This window comes from Panthera pardus, unplaced genomic scaffold (assembly GCF_024362965.1).
Source record: "Panthera pardus isolate Hobbes unplaced genomic scaffold, ASM2436296v1 HiC_scaffold_2, whole genome shotgun sequence".
Lineage (NCBI taxonomy): Eukaryota > Metazoa > Chordata > Mammalia > Carnivora > Felidae > Panthera > Panthera pardus.
This window is the reverse complement of record NW_026526765.1, coordinates 60386248-60407049: the sequence shown is the minus strand read 5'-3', so window position 1 is coordinate 60407049 and position 20802 is coordinate 60386248. Positions and strand designations below refer to the sequence as shown.

The 20802-nt window shown below is 48.0% G+C and overlaps 2 protein-coding genes across 4 annotated transcripts in view; one reads left to right on the top strand and one right to left on the bottom strand.

The window, feature by feature from the left end:
- Nucleotides 1-20802, bottom strand: part of KCNIP1 (potassium voltage-gated channel interacting protein 1) — a 341949-nt gene that overhangs the window by 305354 nt on the left and 15793 nt on the right. The gene's annotated exons all lie outside the window — the stretch shown is intronic.
- KCNMB1 (potassium calcium-activated channel subfamily M regulatory beta subunit 1) lies at nucleotides 3580-13822 on the top strand. Of its 3 annotated transcripts, none has more exons than XM_019450277.2 (4): nucleotides 3580-3724; nucleotides 6102-6259; nucleotides 7671-7842; nucleotides 12762-13822. In XM_019450277.2, exons 2-4 carry the CDS (start codon nucleotides 6126-6128, stop codon nucleotides 13029-13031), a joined length of 576 nt encoding a protein of 191 aa, XP_019305822.1. In that variant the 5' UTR covers nucleotides 3580-3724; nucleotides 6102-6125; the 3' UTR covers nucleotides 13032-13822. The 3 variants fall into 3 exon arrangements, with proteins under 3 accessions (XP_019305822.1, XP_019305821.1, XP_019305823.1); XM_019450276.2 differs by lacking the exon at nucleotides 3580-3724 and adding an exon at nucleotides 3812-3946; XM_019450278.2 differs by lacking the exon at nucleotides 3580-3724 and having other exon boundaries at nucleotides 6147-6259; nucleotides 7632-7842.

The following is a 20802-nucleotide window of genomic DNA, read 5'->3' as shown; positions in this document are numbered from 1 at the left end:
CTGGAGACCTGGGGCACAACAATGTCAATATCGTTAGCACTTTCAAATTGTACACTTAAACTGGTTAAGATGGTGAAGGTTTTTTGAAAATGCAAAAGATTTTCTTCTGACGAAACCACAAACAGCAGCAAAACCCCGATTCTCTGTTTATCTAGTGATGCGACAGTGGTAAGAACAGCTCTGGCCCCGGATCTCAGAGAGCTTATACACTCCAGCGGGAAGACCAGTGAATGGGGAATAGGCACAAGAAGAAACAGAGCATCACAAGGACAGGGAGGGAAGGAGCTGCATACATGTGTTCCGAGCATGTTAAACCACAGCCCCGACCTGGCCCAGGAGTCGAGGAGAGTGGCTAAGGGAATAGAAGTGAGGGGAGGACCCCAGGACTGAATCCCAGGGAAGGGGAAGAGCTCACTAGCAGGTGGGGACCCAGGAATGTGCCCTCTGGAGGCAGAGAATTGCATGAATCCTTTTAGGAGTGTCTGGAAGGACACACATGCGCCCTGACCAACAAATTCTCTCCAGGTGGTGGGGTCATCATTGTGCTCTATCCTCCTCCTGCACTTCTCTATCCTACAGCTTTTCCACGGTGAGCTTGGATGATGTTGCAGTAAGGAAAAAGCATGAGGAAACGACCTTACTGCGCAGATGGATAGCAGTGCTTTTTATTTATTTATGCTCTTCCTTGTTTCAAAGAGGATTTCAAGCTGCTTACAATTATGTTAACAATATAGCAGGCTAAAATACCTTGTCCCTAAGTAAGAAACATGAGGGGAAGGAAAAGTGCGGCTGAAAGAGTGAAACGAGAATGGTGGGAGGCTTCCCTTCACTCGGAGGGAGCAGCCCTGTCCTGCTCCTCCTCAGGTCCAGTCTTGCCATTTAATTCAAATATGGACATTTAATTGTCCTGTTTTTATCCATTGTCTTCTCAACTCCAGTGAAAAATCGTTCACCGTGATTTTCTCTGTCTTTTATTACTCTCTCCCCGAAAATATGTCATTTTATTTTTCCATTGTGCCTTTTTGCAGTTTTAAAAATCCATCTTCCCTTCCCCACGGGGACCCACGGCAGTAGAGTGACATATTCAGAGTCTCTGCACGGTAGGTCCTCAAGTGTGTGAGCGAATGGCTCAGCGAGGACTGAGGGCCACTCATTCCCACTGCCAGCGGCACGGGCTCAGCACGGGCTCAGGACATGGTTGCCAATTTGATTTATGGGACTTATTATCCCAAGTGGTGGCGGAGAATAGATATTGATTCAAAAGGGTTTAAATAAATAAATGGATGCACAATCCAGAAAGGGCTATAGACTGAAGAGGGGGGCTTGTAAAGCAGCTGAGGCAGACGTTGTAAAGGAACATTGGTCCTCTTGAAAACTATGCTTAAGGGAGTCACGGAGGAGCAGGCATGAGCTGTGGGGTCAGCAAGCACAGGTTCACGTCAGGCTCCATCACATCATGTGACAGGGGAGTGACCTTGGGCAAAGCATAGAAACGAGGCCTTTTGTGAGGACTGCTGAGAGGAATGTATATATATTTGTGTATGCATATGCATGTATATGTGTATGTATATGCATGTGTGTGTATGTATAGGTTTATGGACATGTGCGTATGTGTATATGTGTATGCGCGTGCATATGTACATTGTGTGCACATGCACATGTACATTTTGTACACGTGCATATGCATATACATCTGTAAACATGTGCATGCATGTATATGCATATGTGTGCATATATGTGTATATGTATGTGAAAGTGTGTACACCTGTATATGCGTACACATGTATGTGTGTGTGCAAATATGTACATGCATGTGCGCAGTGTGTGTCTACACATATGTATACATGCATCTGTATATGTATATGTATTTGCATTGGGATGTGGCTCATGCCCTGGCCCATAGTAACTGCTCAATAAATGAAAATCCCACTTATAACTCTACTTCTATTCCATTTGTGCACTGGTGAGCAACCTGATATAAGAATATAGAGGGCATTTCTAAAGCTCCCCTATACCACTCCATATAGTCATTTCAGGCTTTTTCATCCCCACTGGTTCAGTTCTACCACAATCACTAGCAACAGTAAGTTTCCCTTTTAAATCACTTACAATATATTCTAGTTACTGGGACTGCCTAACAAATTCCCTCAAAATATAGTGGCATAAAACAACCATTTAATTTGCTCGTGGGTTTTGTGGATGGGGAATTCAGAGAGTGCACAGAGTGGGTAGCTGGTCTCTGCTCCATGATGTCTGTGGCCGCAGCTGGGGGACTTGAAGGCTGGGGCTGGCATCATCGGTAGGCTCCTTCACTCATGTCGGTGGGGGATGCTGGTTGTTGGCTGAGAGGCGAACTGGGGCTGTCAGCTGGAACACCTCCATGTGACCTCATGGCTTCCCCATGATACAGTGGCTGGCTCCAAGGGAGGTGTCCTGGGAGAGGGTGCTCAGTGAAAGCTGTATCGCTGTTTATGACTTAGCTTTGGAAATCACACAGTGTCACTTCTACCACATTCTATTGGCAAGGTGGTTACAGAGCTCTGCCAGTGTTGAAGGACACAGATGCCCCTCTTGATGGAGGAGCGTTGATGTCACATTGTAGGAAGAGCATGTGGGATGGGATGCATATTGGTGTGGCCATCTTTGGAAAACACACTCTGCCGGTCAGAAAGCTTAGGTGATCTCTTATTTTTCAAGAGGCACCGAAGGTTTAGGTATAATTATCTCCATTCTAGAAATGGACAAACTGAGACAAAGATGCAAAGTAATTTGCCTTGGGCACTCTATTTAACCTCTCTGAGCCTCAGTTACCTCATTTATAAAATGCGTAGAAAAACCTCTACCTGAATAGATTGGTATGAGCCCGCAGTGCTTGTTACATTAGAGTGTTGGAGGTTTGAAGTTGGGAAGGCGTTTTGTGATTTCTAACAGCCCAGGTGAATGCAGAGCACTAATCTTTATTGCTGTAGTATTGTTATTTCCTTGCCCTTCACCTACAGCCCCACAGCCAGCTAAGGACCTGAGTCTTTCTCCACATACCTTCGAGAGCAGAGCTTGTCCCAGCATTTCGGAGGGGGGCTCACTTTCGTGCAGCAGAAGAGCTCACGGGCCCCATTTCTTGTCTCTTTCCCTCTTCCAAAAGGACAAGTACCTTGGGAAGAGGCTACCTGGCTGAGCAGGCTGCCCCTGGACCTGGCTGGCTGGCACAGCAGTGGGACTGTCACTGCTTTCAGCTTCTGCTTGGCTGGGCTTTAAAAGGTAGATTTCTCTTCCTCTGCCTCAAATCTCCATTATTCCTAACCTTCCTCATTACTCTGAACGAAGTAAGTTTTAAAAAAATCCCAATAATGTAGTTGAGAAAACTGAAGCTCAGAGAGGTGCGGTGACCTGCACAGGGTCACACAGCATGCAAGTGTCAGAAGGCTCTGGAGGGTTTGGACGCTCCTGTGGGGAAATGCCAGCCCCCTAGTGGCTGATAAGCCCAACCCTTTGGAGCTCTAACTCCTCCTCCTTCCCTCATGTCAACAAAAGGAAAATCATTTCCCGTTCCTGACTTCTGTGCCAGACCAGAGAGACTGAATGACGAAGAAATGTCTCTAAATGCACCGGGATGGTCTTTCCTGGCTTCTCAGTTTTGCTGTCTTTTGTTGTTCAAAATCTGTTTTCTACAGACCCTGGAAATTGCAGGTGTGGGGGCCTGGTAACGGCTGCTGTTGTCTCCTGGGTTGGTACCTACTCTCTTGAGTTTGTGTCCCGGGGCTGTGTGCTCAGACTTGACCATGTTTGGGCATGGAGGCTTGTCCCAGATGGGGACCAAAGCCCGCTTTCCCAGAGATGGGCTGGGAGCCCAAGCTTCTCGCTGCAGCTCAGGCAGCCTCTTTTGGGGTGGGGGCAGGGGCCAGGCAAGAAGTATCTGCCTGCTGAAGACTCCAGGGCACGGGAGACTGTGAGTAGTGCGTCCAGAGCCCTTGGGGAGTGGTTTCTCCAACGATTGACGACTGACCGGGGGTTAGTGGGGAGATCGTGGGGGAGGGAGGCTGGCTGCACAACTTCCTTCCTTAAGGGAGGTCCATCAGGATTCTGGGCTCCAGAGGGGCTGACAGTGGTGTCAGCAGAGAGATGAGAACTGCTGGTGTCTGGGCCCGTGGTCTGGTGGCCTACTGGGGGATCACTCCATGGCTGGATCATTCTAGTACCTCAGTGTCCTAGCACTCAGGTCCCAGCTCCCAGAGCACCAGAGGGTAGCCACCCGGAGAGCAGGGCTGGTCCTGGCATTTGTCCCGGGGGAGGAGTGGGACAAAAAATAGGCTCAGCAAGAGCACTGGGGGCTTCTGCTCCAAACCTTCAGGATTCCCTTTGTTATACTAGTAACTAATGTTTAGTACAGCCTGCATCGGGCCAGACCCTGTGATCAATATGTGATATTTGGCATGTGACTTGATCTTTGTCAGAACTCTCTGAAGCAGGTACTATTATTCTTGTTTTATAGTCATATGGTTGCTAAGTGGCAAAGTCAGGATTTGATCCCGGATCTGCTGACTTCAGAGTCCTCCCTGCCCCACCCCCCACCAAACCCTTAAACACCATACTCTACAATCTGTCCTTAAGGAAGAGAATGTCAACCAAAATACCAGGTCTAGAGGACCCTCCAAAATCCTACCTTCTCCTTCATTCTCCGTCTTTCCGAAATTCACCCCAGACATTGAATGACTTTTCCAAATGAAAGATATATCCAAAAAGTCCAGATATTTAGCAACTCTCAAAAGTGAGAAATTCTTCCTGGAGTCTAACTGAAATCCCTCCTCTTATAGTGGCAATCCATTTCTTCCTATCCAGGCCTCAGGGGATATCAGCAGTTCCTACTCTTCTTCCTGTCTGAAGGCCCTCCCTGCGGTTGTTAAATCCCATCCATACCGATAACCGTATCCATATCCATATCCTCACCCCATTCTTTTGTCCTGCGTGGTTTTATCACCACCCTGCAAACCTACTCTCTCAGTGTAGGTAAACAGTATCACCAGAGCATTACAGACAGGTGAGACCTGAATAGACAGCAGGTTCCAAACTTCTCTGTTATGGGGGGAGCCCCTCCCCTCCCCTCTCCTTCCCTCCCCTCCCCTCCCCTGTCCTCTCTCCTCTCCTCTCCTCTCCTCTCCTCTCCTCTCCTCTCCTCTCCTCTCCTCCTGAGTTCCCAGACGTGGTCACCCAACACCCCTGCCTTCCCAGTGTCAGGAGTGCCCAGGGGCTGGGAGGACACAAGAAGGCATGCAGCAGAGGGGGCAGTGCCCCTGGGAGAACTGAGTAGCCTGGAAGGTAGGGGACTCACCAATGGCAGCTTCTGGAGTGCACCCCCCCTCTTCAGTAAAGAGCCCGTTGTGTTCGGGGTAGTCAGCCTACCCGGCTGCTTGCTTGGGGGCCCTGCTGCCCCTACTCTGCTTGCTGCCCCCAGCCCGGCCAACCTTGCCTGGGGATTGTTTGGTAAACTGTGAAGTGTCCTAGGAGAAAGTGCTTGGGTGTTCCACACCTGCTGCCTACTGTTTTCCATTTATGTCACTGTATTACTTTTCTATTGCTGCCACAACAATTACTACATACTTGGTGGCCCCAAACAACAGAAATCTCCTCTCACATAGTTCTGAAAGCCAGAAGTCCAAAGTCTCCTCTGGCTTCTTACCTTCTCCTCTTGTCAAAGGACCCTTGTGATTACATTTGGGGTCTGCATGGATAATCCAGGATAATCTCCCCATCTCAGCATCCCTAAAGTCTTTGCCATGTAAAGTACCAGTCGCAGATTCCAGGGCTGAGAATATGGACCTCCTCTTAGGAGCCATTATTGAGCCTATCATACATGCGACCTTGGACTAGTCACTCTACCTCTCTGGGCCCCGGATCCTTCAACGGTGGAAAGGGGATGATACTTGCCTCTCAGAGCTGATGGGAGGCTTCCATTGGGGTCAAAAAAGCCCTCTGAAGTTGCAACACTCCACATAAAACTAGAGGTGGTGTTGATCTTTGAGTACCCTCCCCTCTTGCCTGTCCCCCTTGTGGGGATTGCCTGTTGCCTGTGCTCATCCCGTGTCTGTTTGCCTCTGTGGCTCCAGAAATGACCGCTGCCTGCAGTGGCCATGGGGAAGAAGCTGGTGATGGCCCAGAAGCGGGGAGAGACTCGAGCCCTTTGCCTGGGTGTGGCCATGGTGGTGTGTGCTGTCATTGCCTACTATATCCTGGGCACGACCATGCTGCCCCTCTACCAGAAAAGGTACTGCACTCTCCTGGCTGCCCCACCCTCCAGCCATTCTCCCAAGGGTCTGTTCTGCCAGGAACCCCAGCCTATTCCTAACCCTCCCCTTGACTTCACATCAGGCAGGAAGGTCTGGACAATCCTCAGTCTTAGGGTTCACGGTTCAAGTGCAGGGAGGGTAGGCCTGACTGGACCCTGCTCATCCGGGGTTCTGGGACCTGGGGGTGGCAGACATAGGAGGCCCTTCTCACAAGAAACAGTGAAGGATCAGAGCAAATGCTCCAGCGTGAGTTTACCCCCGGAGAAATCAGAGTTCTAGATTTTCATAGCTCATTTGCACAGTTTGACTCCCCTTCGGAAACCTCCTAGTCAGGTGGGCGTCTAGCCTCCTGTTGAATACCTCAAGTGACAGGGAGCTCAGTACTTCATTGTACATACCATTTCATTTTGGGGCTTTTCTGAGTAGGAAATGTCACACTGAGCCAAAGCCTGTTCCCCTGGAGCTCTGTTCTGGAATCTCACAGATGTTCCATGCCCTTGCTCCCCGACATGTCAACCACTCGAGCTTTTAAAGGAAAAGGTGTGAAGTTCCTGACCCATTCTCTCCACTTGAGTTTTGAGGATGAGTCTCAGACCCTCGCCTCTGGACATTTCCCGCTGCTGATAGTCCCCCTCCATCTGGCAATGTGTGTCCTGCCTGATAAACGGGAGATGAGTCACAGTTGATCCCCTGATGGGTTGATGAGCCTGTTAGCCTCTCCTGGGCCTGCTTCTTCCCCATGTTTTATAACCCTGGAGCGATTCCAGGTTGGAATCTTACCCGAGAGAGGCATTGTACAGGACTGCTGTGTGCCTATGACACGTTATCTCCAGGTTGACCGCCATCCCCACCAACCTCCCTACCCTGGCACAAATCAAGTCCCTTCTACATCCACTCATTTTAGGGGAACAGGCACAGGTCCGGTGTGGCCTCAGAAAAGTCATTCGACTTTTCTGAGCCCTCCTTCCCACCGCCTGCAAGATGAGGATGGTGTGGCTCAGGGCTAAGGGGTCTCAGGTCTGGCTGCTCAGCGGAATCAAGGCAGGGGGCTTTTAAAAACATACCAGGGCCTGGGCCCCGCCCACCTTAGAAATTCTGATACCCTTGTTCTGGGACATGGCTTGGACTTGGAAATCTTTTCAAAAGCTCCCCAGGGCTTTGGGTCAGCAACCCCGGGGGAGAATCATTTATCTAGATGATCTCTAAGAGGCTTAAAAGCATTGATATTCCGATTCTATGGTTCTTGTGAGTGGGGTCACACTCCTTTAGTGCTAGATGATTGTGGCAAGATGGAAGTCCCAGGCCTAGTCTCTCCAAAGGGGTTTAAACCTGGTGCTCTGTGCCACCCAGGTTCTGAGATATGTATGTATGTGTACATGGTCTCCCCAGCGTGTGGACCCAGGAATCCACGTGCCACCTGATTGAGACCAACATCAGGGACCAAGAGGAGCTGGAGGGCAAAAAGGTGCCCCAGTACCCATGCCTGTGGGTCAATGTGTCAGCTGTGGGCCGGTGGGCTGTGCTGTACCACACGGAGGACACTCGTGACCAGAACCAGCAGGTACTGACTGGGGGGTGGGGTGGGGAGGGGATGGGCACATATCCCCCTTGCCCCTGGCAGGTGCATGGGCCTCTTCCTAACTGGATCCACATCTCCACTCTAGAGCATGGAGCCTGAGCCTACGTCATGAGGGTCCACAGCTGATATGAGGTCCAGCCAGACTTAGCTCTTCTGGGTTGGAGTTAGACAGACCTGGGTTGGAATCCCCACTCTGCCACTAAGTGCTGTATGACTTGGGGCAGGCAGTGAGCCCCTCTAAGCTCAGCTGCCACCTTTGCTGCAGTGCTGCTAATGAAGACAGAGGCTGCGTAGTGTGCTGAGTTCAATGTCAGGTGGATAGCCGGCACTTGTATAAGGTGAGTCAAATGAGAGACCAGACCCAGAGCTGACCCCAAGGGAGGGAACTCCTGAGATCCCCCTCGCTTCCCCCAGGAAAGCAGAGGCTGGAGAAATCTCTGGAAACCAGTGCTTGGGAGATTTTTCCCATCACTACCTCCTGCACCCCCAACCTGCCATCCTAGTCTTTCCTATAGAAAATACAAGTTGGCCCTATCCATTCACTCATTCATTCCATAGTCACTGAGCACTTCCTGTGGCAGGAGCTTTGGACTCAGGAGGAGAAAGCTTACATGGGAAATAATATCTAATGGGGAGGGATCAGTGCCATAGAGAGGAAAAGAGAAAATTATGGGGTCAAGGGCAGGAGTGACTTTTTCTAGCCAACAGCGAGGTGAGGGTGTCAGGAAAGTATTTGTGTTAGGCTTTAAAAATCAGCAGGGGTGAGATACACAGAAACATGGAGGGCAGCATGCATGGCAAATGGAGGGCATAGAATAGAAGGTACTGGAAGGCGTGCTGCAGAAACCAACGCAGAGTTCAGTGGGACAGGAAGATGTTGCAGAGATGGGCTCCACATGACCCACCTATGGAATCAGAAAGTTTTTTGTTTGTGGAAGGTTTTTATATGTTTTTTTTTTTTTTTGAGAGAAGCAAAACTTTAGTGAAAGCACTACAAGTTATGGATAATAATTAGTTCCCATATTTTAAAAAAAAGATGATAGAAAACACTTTACTGATTTTTTTTTTTTGATAAAAAGATGGTCTTTAAGTATATCCGGGTGAAACAGCGAACACAGCACAGCAGGAAAGGAGAAGTAAGTGTTGAATTCCACTGCAAGACACAACACAGCACCATTAGCAAAGTGGGTAGAACAAGCTATCCTACAACGCATGGAGTTAGACTTTTATATCCAGTAGAGATTTTTTTCAAGCTTTAGAAGTCCAGCATAAGGAAGCGAATTGGGGGAAGGGCTAAGCTTATCTACCATCACCATTTTACCAAAAAACACAATGATTCAACCTCATGAGAAATAGAGGTTGATCTGCCTGAATAGCAAATAGAGCAAATGCCAAGGCGGTCCGATCTCTCCGATTCCATTGGGACAGATAGAGAGACCTGTCTCATCAACCTGGGCCCGGGACAGGTCAAGTTCCTTTGCATTTGTACCAGAAAGCCAGAGCTTTATCTGGAACAAGTTCACTCCAAATAATGCTCCATGGTGCTGATTTTAGCAGGAGGTGGGGTCATAAATGCCTACCATTTCCTAGGGGATGGCTCTACTGGTTACCGGGAACTTAAATCCAAGTAGACCATAAAGAAGGGAAATGCTAATGATATTCTGGCACAGTACAAGCTGTGTGCCTGTCATCTCTGCCAAGGACTATGCAAGTATGGAATTGAAATGTGATCAGGCATTCTGGCACTGGTCAACTCTGGCCATGCATTGGAACCACCTGGGGACTTAACAAAACTGGATTCCTACACCAGACCAATTGATGCAGAATTTTAGGGCTCTCCAGGTGATTCTAAGGCTTAGAATTTCCTCTGGGAACAAACAGGAGTCTTTAAATGGTCTGTGGTCCTGGGGGCATGACCAGAGTGGTACAGAGGAGTGTGAAGTTCAACGACTGGGCAGAGAGCCTGGGGCCATGACAAGCAGCCAGGATGGAGGTAGGGCCTGCAGTAAGGATAGACGCTGACAGTCAGAGTTTGGTAGCTGCTGGGATGGGATGGGAAGGGCAGAGTGTTGATGGTGCACAGTGGGATTACTGACAGTGTTGGGGGGTCATAGAGAAATGGGTCTGGACAGTGCAAGGTGACCAGACCTGTTTTGTCAGCACTAACATGACTCAGCTCCACCAGATGGGGATAGAGCCCCTACGTCCTCCTGAATCAGCACCTACCTGACTCCTGCCTCTTCTTTGGCATTCAGTGGCTGCTGATTTATCCCAAGGAGCAAGAAGCAAATTCCCAAAGACAACCAGAAGGGATCACTGGTGTGATAGGAACTGTGAGCAGGCCGGCTTGCAGGCTGCCTGCCTGACTCTGAGGTTGCCAGTTCAGAGGAGCAAGGGGCCAGATCTGCCCCTGTAGTGAGCTGTCTGCAGCATGTGAGACATGTGAGAGCGTGTGGGCATGCTCTGCCTGCACCTGTAAGGACAGTGCAGGCTGGTAGACACAGACTCTTCGTCTTCTTTCTCCTAGCACCCAGGCATCACCAGGAGAGGTGCTAAAGAGGCTGCTACTCTGGTGGGACAGTGGAAGCGCCCTTTGTGGTTTTGTCAAGCAGCTGGGTTGGTGTGCCATCTACCCCATCTACTTTCATTCAGCTCTGGAGTACAAGGAGCCAGTGCTCTGGGCCAGCTGGGCATGCTCCGGATTCACATGTGAAAGGCCTGTCAAGGCTACCGCCCCCCCAGCCTCACTCTGAGGAAGGAGGCTACCGGTCAGCTACTGGCTCTCCCATGGGCCTTAGTGTAGGAGATTCTAAGCCCCTTCCCATGCTCTGTGCTGAGAATGTGCTGTCACAGGACTTGGGGAAAGGTTGGACCATTTCAGATCCTTCATATAACTCAGAGGTAGCTGGATTCCGGACAGGGGACAGAGGATGCAGATAGGCCCCAGGCCTCTGAGGTCGGTCCTGCAAAGTGAACTTCTGTCCAGTGTCTTGTCAAAAAGTCCCACCAAAGGATCCAGCATGACCACATGCTGGCAAAAGACACAGAGGGGCCCAGGATGGGCACAAGCCCTCACCTGAGAGCTTATCCACCAGTCCCTCTTTAAGAATGGAAAGAAAGAGCTGTTGTTGCAATTTCATAGTTAAGTCACATTATTTTTGTTATTACTTTTGATAGCATCTTCCATTTACTGAGCACTTAGCATGTTCTGGGCTCTGTGCTTGGGCTTTACATGTATCATCTCTTCTAATGTCCTCACAAACCCATTTTGCAAGACTCAGAGAGGTTGTACAACTTGGAACTGGTGGCTGAATCCAGGTCTGTCTGGTTCCACAGCCACACCATTGCTCAATGGGGTAGGTTACCAAGGTCATAGTGAGAGGCACCGGGGAGACAGGCTAGGTCCTCTCGGCTCAGAATTCTGAATTCACCTGCTATGGGACCCTGCAGTGCCCAACAACTTAGACTGACAGATTCCCTGGAGGCAGTGTTTCCCAGCCTTAGTTGCTCCCTGGCTGGCTGGGAACCTACTTGGGTGGCAGTTCCCCCACATCCCAGGCTGTCAGAACGTGAATGCAACCATCCTCTTTACTGCTGGATGAGTGCTGTGTGGGCCAGCAGCTTTGGGGACGGGGTCTCATTCACATTCAGGAAGTGACCAAGGCCTGGGTAGAGGCTGGCTCAACATTACACATGTTGATCTTGGACATGATTATACTAGGCCAGTGGTCTCCAATCACTGTAGGAAGGGATCACTTGTTTTCTGGACCCTGCCCTCAGTAATTCAGAGTGAGTGGGAAGCTGTGCTCTGGCCAGGTGGTCTGCTGCAGATTCTGTGACGGGGGAACCACCTTTGCAGAATATCTCCCAGAGCCTCACATACATAACATTCAGACCTCCCGGCACAGAACGGAGATAAAACCAGGGTCTCCATTCTGTGCCTCCTCTGCAGAACTTTCCAGATGGACCTCACCTGACCAGGCCAGAGGCTCCTAACAACCAGTGTCAGAATTAAGTGTGTGCCATGCTTTGCCTGCACAAGCTCTTTCAAATGTAATGTCTTTTTCCTTTGAATCCCAGTATCAAATACTGGCTTGCCCATATCTTTTTTTTGGCTCACAAAGGGCTAGAACCACGGAGGGTTTTTGATTCAAATTTTTGCCAATGTTTTAAAACTGTGGGAGTTCACATTAAAATTTGGGGTTCTGGCCTTTCTTGAAATTTTGGAGGCCTGGCTACAACAGGTCTTCTGGATCGCATGGCATGCATCGTCCGGATGGTGTGAGGACTGACAGTCTGGAAGCTTCTGGCTCTCTTCATTTCATCAGCCCCCCCCCCCCGACAATTGTCCCTGGCACCAGGGGAAGTGTCAGGTGGCACCCGTCATCTCTTCCCTCCCCCACTTCACATGTGGATGCTGCAGTGTGAGCCCCGTGGGCGACTGAGCGTATGACCTCTGCCCTGGATCCAAATGCAGACCCTACTCGGTCTGTGTCACTCATTGGCCAGTTAAGTTTGAAGCCCGCCTTTAATAACATCCTTTGAAAGAGATATTGCTATTAACCCATTTAAGAGATAAGATATCAAGGTTGAGAAAGGCGAGCAATTTGCCTAAGGTTCTACAGCCAGTGGAGGCAGAACTAGGACTCCAGTTGGGCTGCCCCTCCAGGTGTGGGCATGTACCCTGAGCAGCTCCTGGGCCACTGTCCTCACAAATGACACTGTGAAGGTGCCCTCTGGAACCAAGCAGTGCACAGCCTTCCAAGCTTCAACCAGTCCCAACTCCCAGCCGGGGGCCCAACGCCAAAGCCAACACTTTCCCTTACTTCATGCCAGCCCCTCATCTTGCCCAAAGCGACGGGGATTTCTGACTTCATGGGTGCTCTTGCTTCCCCTCACAGTGCTCCTACATCCCACGCAGCCTGGAAAACTACCAGGTGGCCCGGGCCGATGTGGAGAAGGTCAGAACGAACTTCCACGAGCATCGGATTTTCTACTGCTTCTCAACGACTCGGGAGAATGAGACCACTGTCCTGTACCGGCGCCTCTATGGACCCCAGACCCTGCTCTTCTCTCTCTTCTGGCCCACCTTCCTGCTGACCGGTGGCCTCCTCATTATCGCCATGGTGAAGATCAACCAGTCCCTTTCCATCCTGGCGGCTCAGAAGTAGACCTATCCATGCCACAGCATGCTCGGCCGGGGCTGGGTGGGCCCCCAGGCCTCTCCCTACTCTTGTATCCATGTCTCCTCCCCCTGCCTTCTCACTATTAGGGCTCTTATCCATCCCACCTTCCGCTACGTGGGTGGGCCTTGGGAAATCCCTTTGTTAACTCATTCCTGATAAGATGGGAATGTGCAACAGCCCCCTGGTGCTTCAGAGAGCTCCAGGCCAGCTGGTAACAGCTTCCCATAGCCTGTCCCCACTCAACTGGCTCAAACCCACTTTCTACTGCACCACGGACCCCGCCCCACAGACAACAATGATGCTTATCTCTGTGCCTGTGTTTTCTCGGTTGGCTCAAAGGCCCACCTTTGCCGTCCCTGGCAAACCTCAGTTCCTTCTTTGAATTCCATAATGAAAACAACAGCAGGTCCCACGTATACAGAACATTTAGAATATTGCTTTTAGGACACTCAGTGCTATATGCATTTTTATTCCAAAATTAACAAATATAGGCACAAACTTCTGGTTCTAAAATACTTAAGTCATGGGGATGTCATGTACAGCATGGTGACTATAGTTAACAATTCTGTGTTACATATTGGAAAGTTGCTAAGAGAGTAAATCTTAAAAGTGCTCATCACAAGAAAACAAATTTGTAGCTATGTATGGTGACAGATGTTAACTAGATTTAGTGCGGTGATCATTTTGCAATATACACAATATTATGTTGTACACCTGAAACGGATGTAATGTTATATGTCAATTATACCTCAATAAAATATACATATATACATCAAGAGGCTATAAGGAAATATACTAAAATACATCAAAATATTAACAGAGGGATTGGGATGGTGGTTAATTTTCATTTTCTTCCTCATCCCTCTTTTTATTTTTCATACTTTTCTAAGTTTTCAGCAGTAGGAAGGTGTGGCTTCATTGGTTTTGTTTTTAATGAGAAAAGCAATAGTAGGTATTATTTTAAAAAGATTTGGAAGGGTGGGCCTCACATCCCCAAACAGGTGGAAGTAGGCTGGGGAGGGGCTGGGCTCCAATCAGAGGCAGGCTTTTGAGAACATACAATTTTAAGAGCCCTCTATGGAAGGAAGGTAACCACATAGATGGGGATGCATAATTTACAATGCAGGTAAGTATAAGGCACTGGCCCTGCAAGGGAAGCCTGTCTCACACGTGAAAAGGGCATAAGTGGAGGATGCCATCGTCTCTACTGTTACTACTCCAAGAAGTTTCCCTAGAGCAGTGGTTCTCAAAGTACAGTCCCTGGTCCAGCGACATCAGCATTCTGGGGAGCCTTGGGAGAAATGCACGTTCTCAGGCCCCGGCTCCAGCCCAAGGGAGTGTGGTGGAGTGGGGTGGGGTGGCGGATGGAGGAGGGGGACAGCATTCTGTATGTTAACAATGGCTGCAGGGGCTTCCGTGGTACCCCCAAGCGTGAGAACCACTGGTGTAGGGAACAAGTGCCCTGTCAGCGGGCTTTTCGGAATGGATGGATGACTGTTTGACAGTGCAGTTCCTGAGCTGGATGTGAAGTTAGGCTGGCATCTCTGAAGTTCCTTCTGGAGCTGTGATTCTAGACGCAGCCCCGGGGTATAAATCTTGTCTCTGCCTCTGCCAGATTTCATCTCTCAGATTCACAGTTGTTTCATCTTGAAAAAGTGACTCCTCCTTTTGGGTGGTTGGGAGGGCTGAATGAAGGTTTGGCATATGGTAGGTGGCCAGAACGGAAGCAATTATTAATTACCATAATAAGAAATAAATACTCAGAAGCTCCCAGAAGCAATTATACCAAAGATAATGTTAGCTAGCATTTATTGGTGCTTATGTATTATATGCTGGGCACTGTGCTAAGCAGTTTGCCTTGTAGAAATTCAGCAAGGTACTACTCAGCCTACCTCAGAGAGGAGAGAACAGCACAGGACAGTGGTTAAGTATGTGAACTTGTGATGTGGACTGCCTGGCTTCAAATAACCAACCCTGCCATTCACTAGCTGGGTGACCTTGGACAAATACCTCAATTTCCTCATTTGCAAAATAGGAACTAATAATATCTCCCTTTTAGGACTGTTGGTATTAAATTAGTTATTCTACAAGCTTCTTAGACTAGTGACTGGCATATGGCAAGTGCTCTATAAGATACTATGAAAAACTGAAGCTCTAAGATGTCATTGGCCAAGGTCATTCATATAGCAGGTGAGGAGCTAGGAATCAAGCCCTGGGCTGTGTGTGTCATTCCAGAGCGGACTGTCAACCACAGTACTTGAGCAGACGCAGATGAAAGGCTGAGGGCCCCAGTCCCCCAAAGCCCCAGGGACCAGGTAAGGACTAGTTCTACGTCCCTGGAACCCAATGGTGCTCTCATACAAGTCAGGGATGTGAGGGGAGAGCATCTGTAATCTGCATGAACATCTCTTACTTCTAACCAGAGAGCCCTGATATACCCCATACCCTCCAGGTTCTTATCTGGGGACATTCCTTCTAAGGGGACTGCACCATTCCCCAGAGGTTCTCCCTTCTGGGGTCAGGGAAGTCTCAAGTCCTCTGAGTCTTTTAAGAAAGCCTCAGAGGTGACACTGTACTATGGTAATGGTACTAATGGTAAGACATTACCATTGGAGGAAATTAGACAAAGCATACAATGGGATGTCTCTGTATTATGTCTTCTAACGGTATGGGAATCTGCAAGTATCTCAAAAATTTAAGTTTGATATAAATAATAATAAGAAAAAGTCCCCACCATAAGTCTCGCTTAAAGGGACTCCTTCACACATGGTTTTCATGCATCTGCATTTGGGGCTAAGATACATAGAAACTCAAACAGCCCCTGCAAGGGGAAAGGCCATGTACCTCTAGAAAAATGCCCAGCCCCCAGTGCCCCATGCATCATTAATGGTGACCTTCATTGGCTTGGGACACATGCCCTCCTCCTGTCGATAAGACTGGATTATATCTGCCTGCTGCTCACAGAACTCCATGTACAGGATGAGCGTGAAATAGTGGGCATTTGAGCATGATAAGTTAGACACTGAGGAAAAATGTTTTTTGGGATAATAGCTGCCTAGGAGCAGAAAGCCCTCATCAGTTCTTAATAAATCACTGCTAATGAGCATCTTGTGTTTCCACCGTTTTTTGCTTTTCATCTCATGGGCCAGTGACTCACACCTGGAGAGGTGCACCTGGCTTGCTCCCCTATGCCCCTCCCCTGGGAATCAGCCCATGTGGTAGGGATCAGAGACAGGGGATGGGGAGGGCAGAGATCAATCAGACCCAGTGCCTGCCTTCCAGGAGCTTTTCCATCCTTGCCAGTCTTCCCCACCATTACTGAGGTCTTCCTTTTTCACAGCGAAGAAAAAGGAAGGAACCTAACTTACGCAAATTTAAAACAGTGCAATCTCAAATATTGATAAAATCTTTCTGTGAATTATTGAAATGATTCCAGACCCACTCCATCAACAGTGTATCCGGAATTTCTCCTAATTTTAAAGCTCGTTTTTCAAGTGAGTGGATTGTAAACTGCAGTCATTCTATTGCTAATTGACAGTACAGGCTGGTGCGTAAACGTTATCTCCTGTCTTTTGGGGTAGAGTTGCATTTAGGGAATTTTGAATTATATGAAATGTTTGGGAGTATACTGTTTGAACAAAGTGTAACTATCCTGTACCTCACCAGTGGCTGCCTTTTCACATGGAGGGACAAGAGGAAGATCAAAGCAAGATCAGAAAGACAGGGAGAAATTCACCCCAGTGTAGTGTAGTGTTTCTCACAGAGGAGGCTTGCAAGGTCAAAAATGTTCGCAATAATATTAAGATGTTCAGCTGCTTCCTAGATTTCCATGACTCTCCCTTCCCACTCACATAAAACAGTTGATCCTCAGCCAACTTCCTTAAAGGATTTGGGAGATGGGGAAGGGATGGATATGGATGCAAAGCCAACAACTTCCAGCTGACGGGTGGACAGAGTTGGGGATTTATCCAAAGGCTGCATCTTCTCCCTCAGTTGCAGTCTTTAATCTCTTATAATCTCCATCACCCCTTACCAAGCTCCCTCTTTCCTGATACACACAAACTAAAAACAGGGCCTTGTTACCTAGCTTTTACATGTATAGCTCATATAATCCTAGCAATATTCTTTAGTTTACTATTGCTATCTTCACATCCTAAATGAGGCAACCGAGGCACAGAGGAGGAATTTAGCCTGTCACAGATCAGAAGTTAGCAAAATGCAGAGCTGGGATTCAAACCTGGACAGTATGGCTTCAGACCTTACTCTCAAAGCTCTGTGATTCCTGCCCTGCAGCCTGTGCTCCATATAACAAACGGAGAATGCCGAGCAGAGCACAGTCAGTACTGGGAATCTGTTGGATGCTTCCATATGCCTTCTCACAGAGCCCAGGCTTTCAGCTGGCTCCCTGGAGTCACATCCCTCAAGGGTGAACAGATGTAGGCTGAGTATGTGTCCAAAAAGGCCCTGCAAAGCTTCTGATATGGGCATTACTGAGACAGACAGGGGCCATGCGGTCAGCTACAATCTGTCTGACTCCACCGCCACCAGCCCGCAGCCCATTAAACACTAGATGGGAACCCAGGGACACTGGGGCTACGACAATCCCACGGCTCACTCTATTAAGCAGAATGGGGGGCACCGGGGTGGGTCAGTCGGTTAAGCATCTGACTCTTGGTTTCGGCTCAGGTCATGATCTCACAGTTTCATGGGTTCAAGCCCGGTTTTGGGCTCCATGCTGACAGTGCAGAACCCGCTTGGGATACTCTCCCCCCGACCCCTGCCCTGTCTCTGCATCTCCCCCCACTAGCACAGTCTCTGTCTCTCTCAAAAATAAACAAATAAACTTTAAAAAAAAAGCAGAATGGAAGAGAGGCTGGTCTCACATGACTTTCTCAAGACCCCACACTTCTCTCAGTGATCCTTGTTTTCTTTCCCAATTGTTCCCAAACCATTGGCTTAATAGTCCACTCAGCCACTCTAGAATTTGTCCAGGAGTTGACAGCATGCTTATTTATACAGAGCTTTGGAGTCCTCTCTTGCTATTAGTAATAAAAATCAGGCCATACCAAGAGTCATGTGACTCTTCTTGGTATTTAAGTAATTTTTCCTGTGACTCTATTGACAACTCAAGTAGTCATATTCTTAGAAACCTCTTATACATACGTGTCTTTAAACACTGTTTTATACACCCTCCATTGAAATTCCCTGAGCCACAAGCCAGAACTTCATTGATTTTGAGTAGCCAGAGCTTTCTGAGCTCCTGACCTTGTGTGAGCCTCTTCAGCATCTTGGATCATCACTCCCAGTTCTCAGACCTCACTCCTTGTGGGGAAGACGGGAATAAACCCAAACAGAGGTGGGTGTTGTTTGGCTCTCCATCAGATTATTTCCCCAAGTAGACTCAGCTATCAGTAATTTGTACTCTTTCTCTAGGGCCACGTTCGAAAAGCTTTTTTCTCATTTTTACATTTTTGGGAGGTAAGTTTCAGCTGAGTGTGACCTTCTCCTTATGGCTCTGAATTATGTGTTTTATTTGTCTTTGGAGAGGGAACCTGTAGGGAAGAAAGCTCACAAAAGTGAGAGTTTGAATCTGGATTGCCCGGGACCCTGGGCAGTTTATTGAATCTTGCTGGGTCTCAATGTTCTCAATTGGAAAACGAGCATAACATAGTTTGTTTTATAGATGGCTCGTGATGATTCGGTGCAGTATTGAATGGGGAGCGCTCAGCACTGTCCCCGGCGCAGAGAAAATGCTCCTCAAATGTTCATTCTCTCTTGGAACAAACATGTCTCTTTCCTCTGATTATACAGGTTCTTCTCTGTTTGAGCCCAGAGAGCTTCCTACTGCCCCCTTTCCTTACTAGCAAATTCCCACTTCTCTTTCTTGCGAGTACCACTGAGGACCAACTTGCCTCTCTGTCCCTCTCAACCCATTTCTATCTGTACTCCATCTTAAAAATTTCTGCCACAAACAGACTGCCTGTCTTTACGTTGAACTTTCTTGAATCTACTTGCATAAACTTAGCTCCTGAGGAAAAATGTTACCTGCACACAGAGGCCACATCCCTGACTGGTTGAACCACTCAATGGCCGATGGGCCAGTGTCCATGAAAACCTACTTCCTGGGAGTACTATCACCATCGACAACAATAGATCTGGCTGGAATAATCCTCCAAGTGTGAGGCAGGCAAATACTTTGGCCTAGAAATCAGGCTTAATTGGAAACGAAATTGTATTTCCATGCCAACTGCAGGACGCCTATATCCACAGCTAATTTATCAAGGTAATGCCTCATCTCCTGGAAGGCTCCTGGGAGTAGAATGGCTGCATCAGCAAAATTACCAGCTTGTATATGATGAGAAGAACTTTCTTGAAAGCACAACCTGAGCCCTTCAAGTCCCTCATTTGGGGTTTTGTGCACTTCTTGGCTTCCTCCTCTGGGCCAGACACTGTGCCAAGACCTGGAGGTATGGATGCCAGTGGGAACCGTACTGCTCTCTGGCTGGCCCAGGCCAGAGGCAGGAAGAAAATCATGCTAGCAAAAGATTTCTGAGCCACAGAACTTCCCTTCGTTATCCGAGGGTTGAGTTGCTCAGGGAGGTAGACAGTATCATGGGTCACATCGTTGTTCAAAATCTGATTTCTATATTTAACACTGGTACTAATAGGTCACGATGCTTGAGGGTGTGTCAGACTCTTCACCCAGCCCTTTGCACACACTTATTCCATCCTCCAGGCAATTATAGGGCATAAATACACTATGATATTTGTTACCCTCATTTTACCGACAAAAGAACCCGAGGCCTAGGAAGTAAGTAACTCGCTTCAGGTCACTGCTGCCCACTTAGCTTATTTCATAGCAAAGCCTATACCTTGAAGCACATTATAATGCTCCTTCATGTCCCCCCCACTTTTAATTTTAAAAATCTCCAACTATAAAAGAGTTGCAAAATTAGTACTAAGAGCATGTACTTGGTTCACAAATTGTTTTCAATATTTTGCTGTTTGCATTCCTTCTCTTTGTTTGTCTGTGTGTGTGTGTGTGTGTGTGTGTGTGTGTTTCTGAATCATTTGAGAGTAGGTTCAGGGGCAGGGCGTAAAGCACAAGTCTGGTTTGGAAACCATGAGGGGACCAGTCTGGCTGGAGGAGAATGTGCTAGTAGACGGGGAGCCATGATCAAAAGTGGGCTGAGGCCAGGGGCTGTGGGATCCAGGCCTAGAAGTTCAGGGCATGTTCCAGCGTGGACAGGAAGGCCGTGGTGTAGTGCCAGGGAAGGCACAACTTTCATTGAAGGTCTTGAGAAGAATTAAAAACCTGAAGATGTTTATTCAGCAAATGATTTCTTTATGGTCTGATTAAATATACATGTTTATTGAAGACAACGTAGGTGATACAGATAAGTATCAGGAGGAACTTCAAAAAATAACCCTTAAGTCCAACTAAAACCCATGCCAAGATTTCAGTTTATTTCTTTTCTATTTCCCTTTTCTGTGCACATATCTATTCACAGATTGGAACCTCATTGTACATACAGTTTTGTACCCCCATTTTTTTTTACCTAGTAGAATATCTGCTTGTTTTTAAGTGGTCCTCAAAATACTTTTTCAAAGATGTAATATTACTCCATCAGGTAGATGAACCAAAATGTTGGTAACCCACTCTTTTTTAAACTGAAGTTTAGATTATCTCCAATTGTTCACTATTAAAATGTAATACCATGATGAACACTCTTGCGTGATGGTCTCTGTGCACATG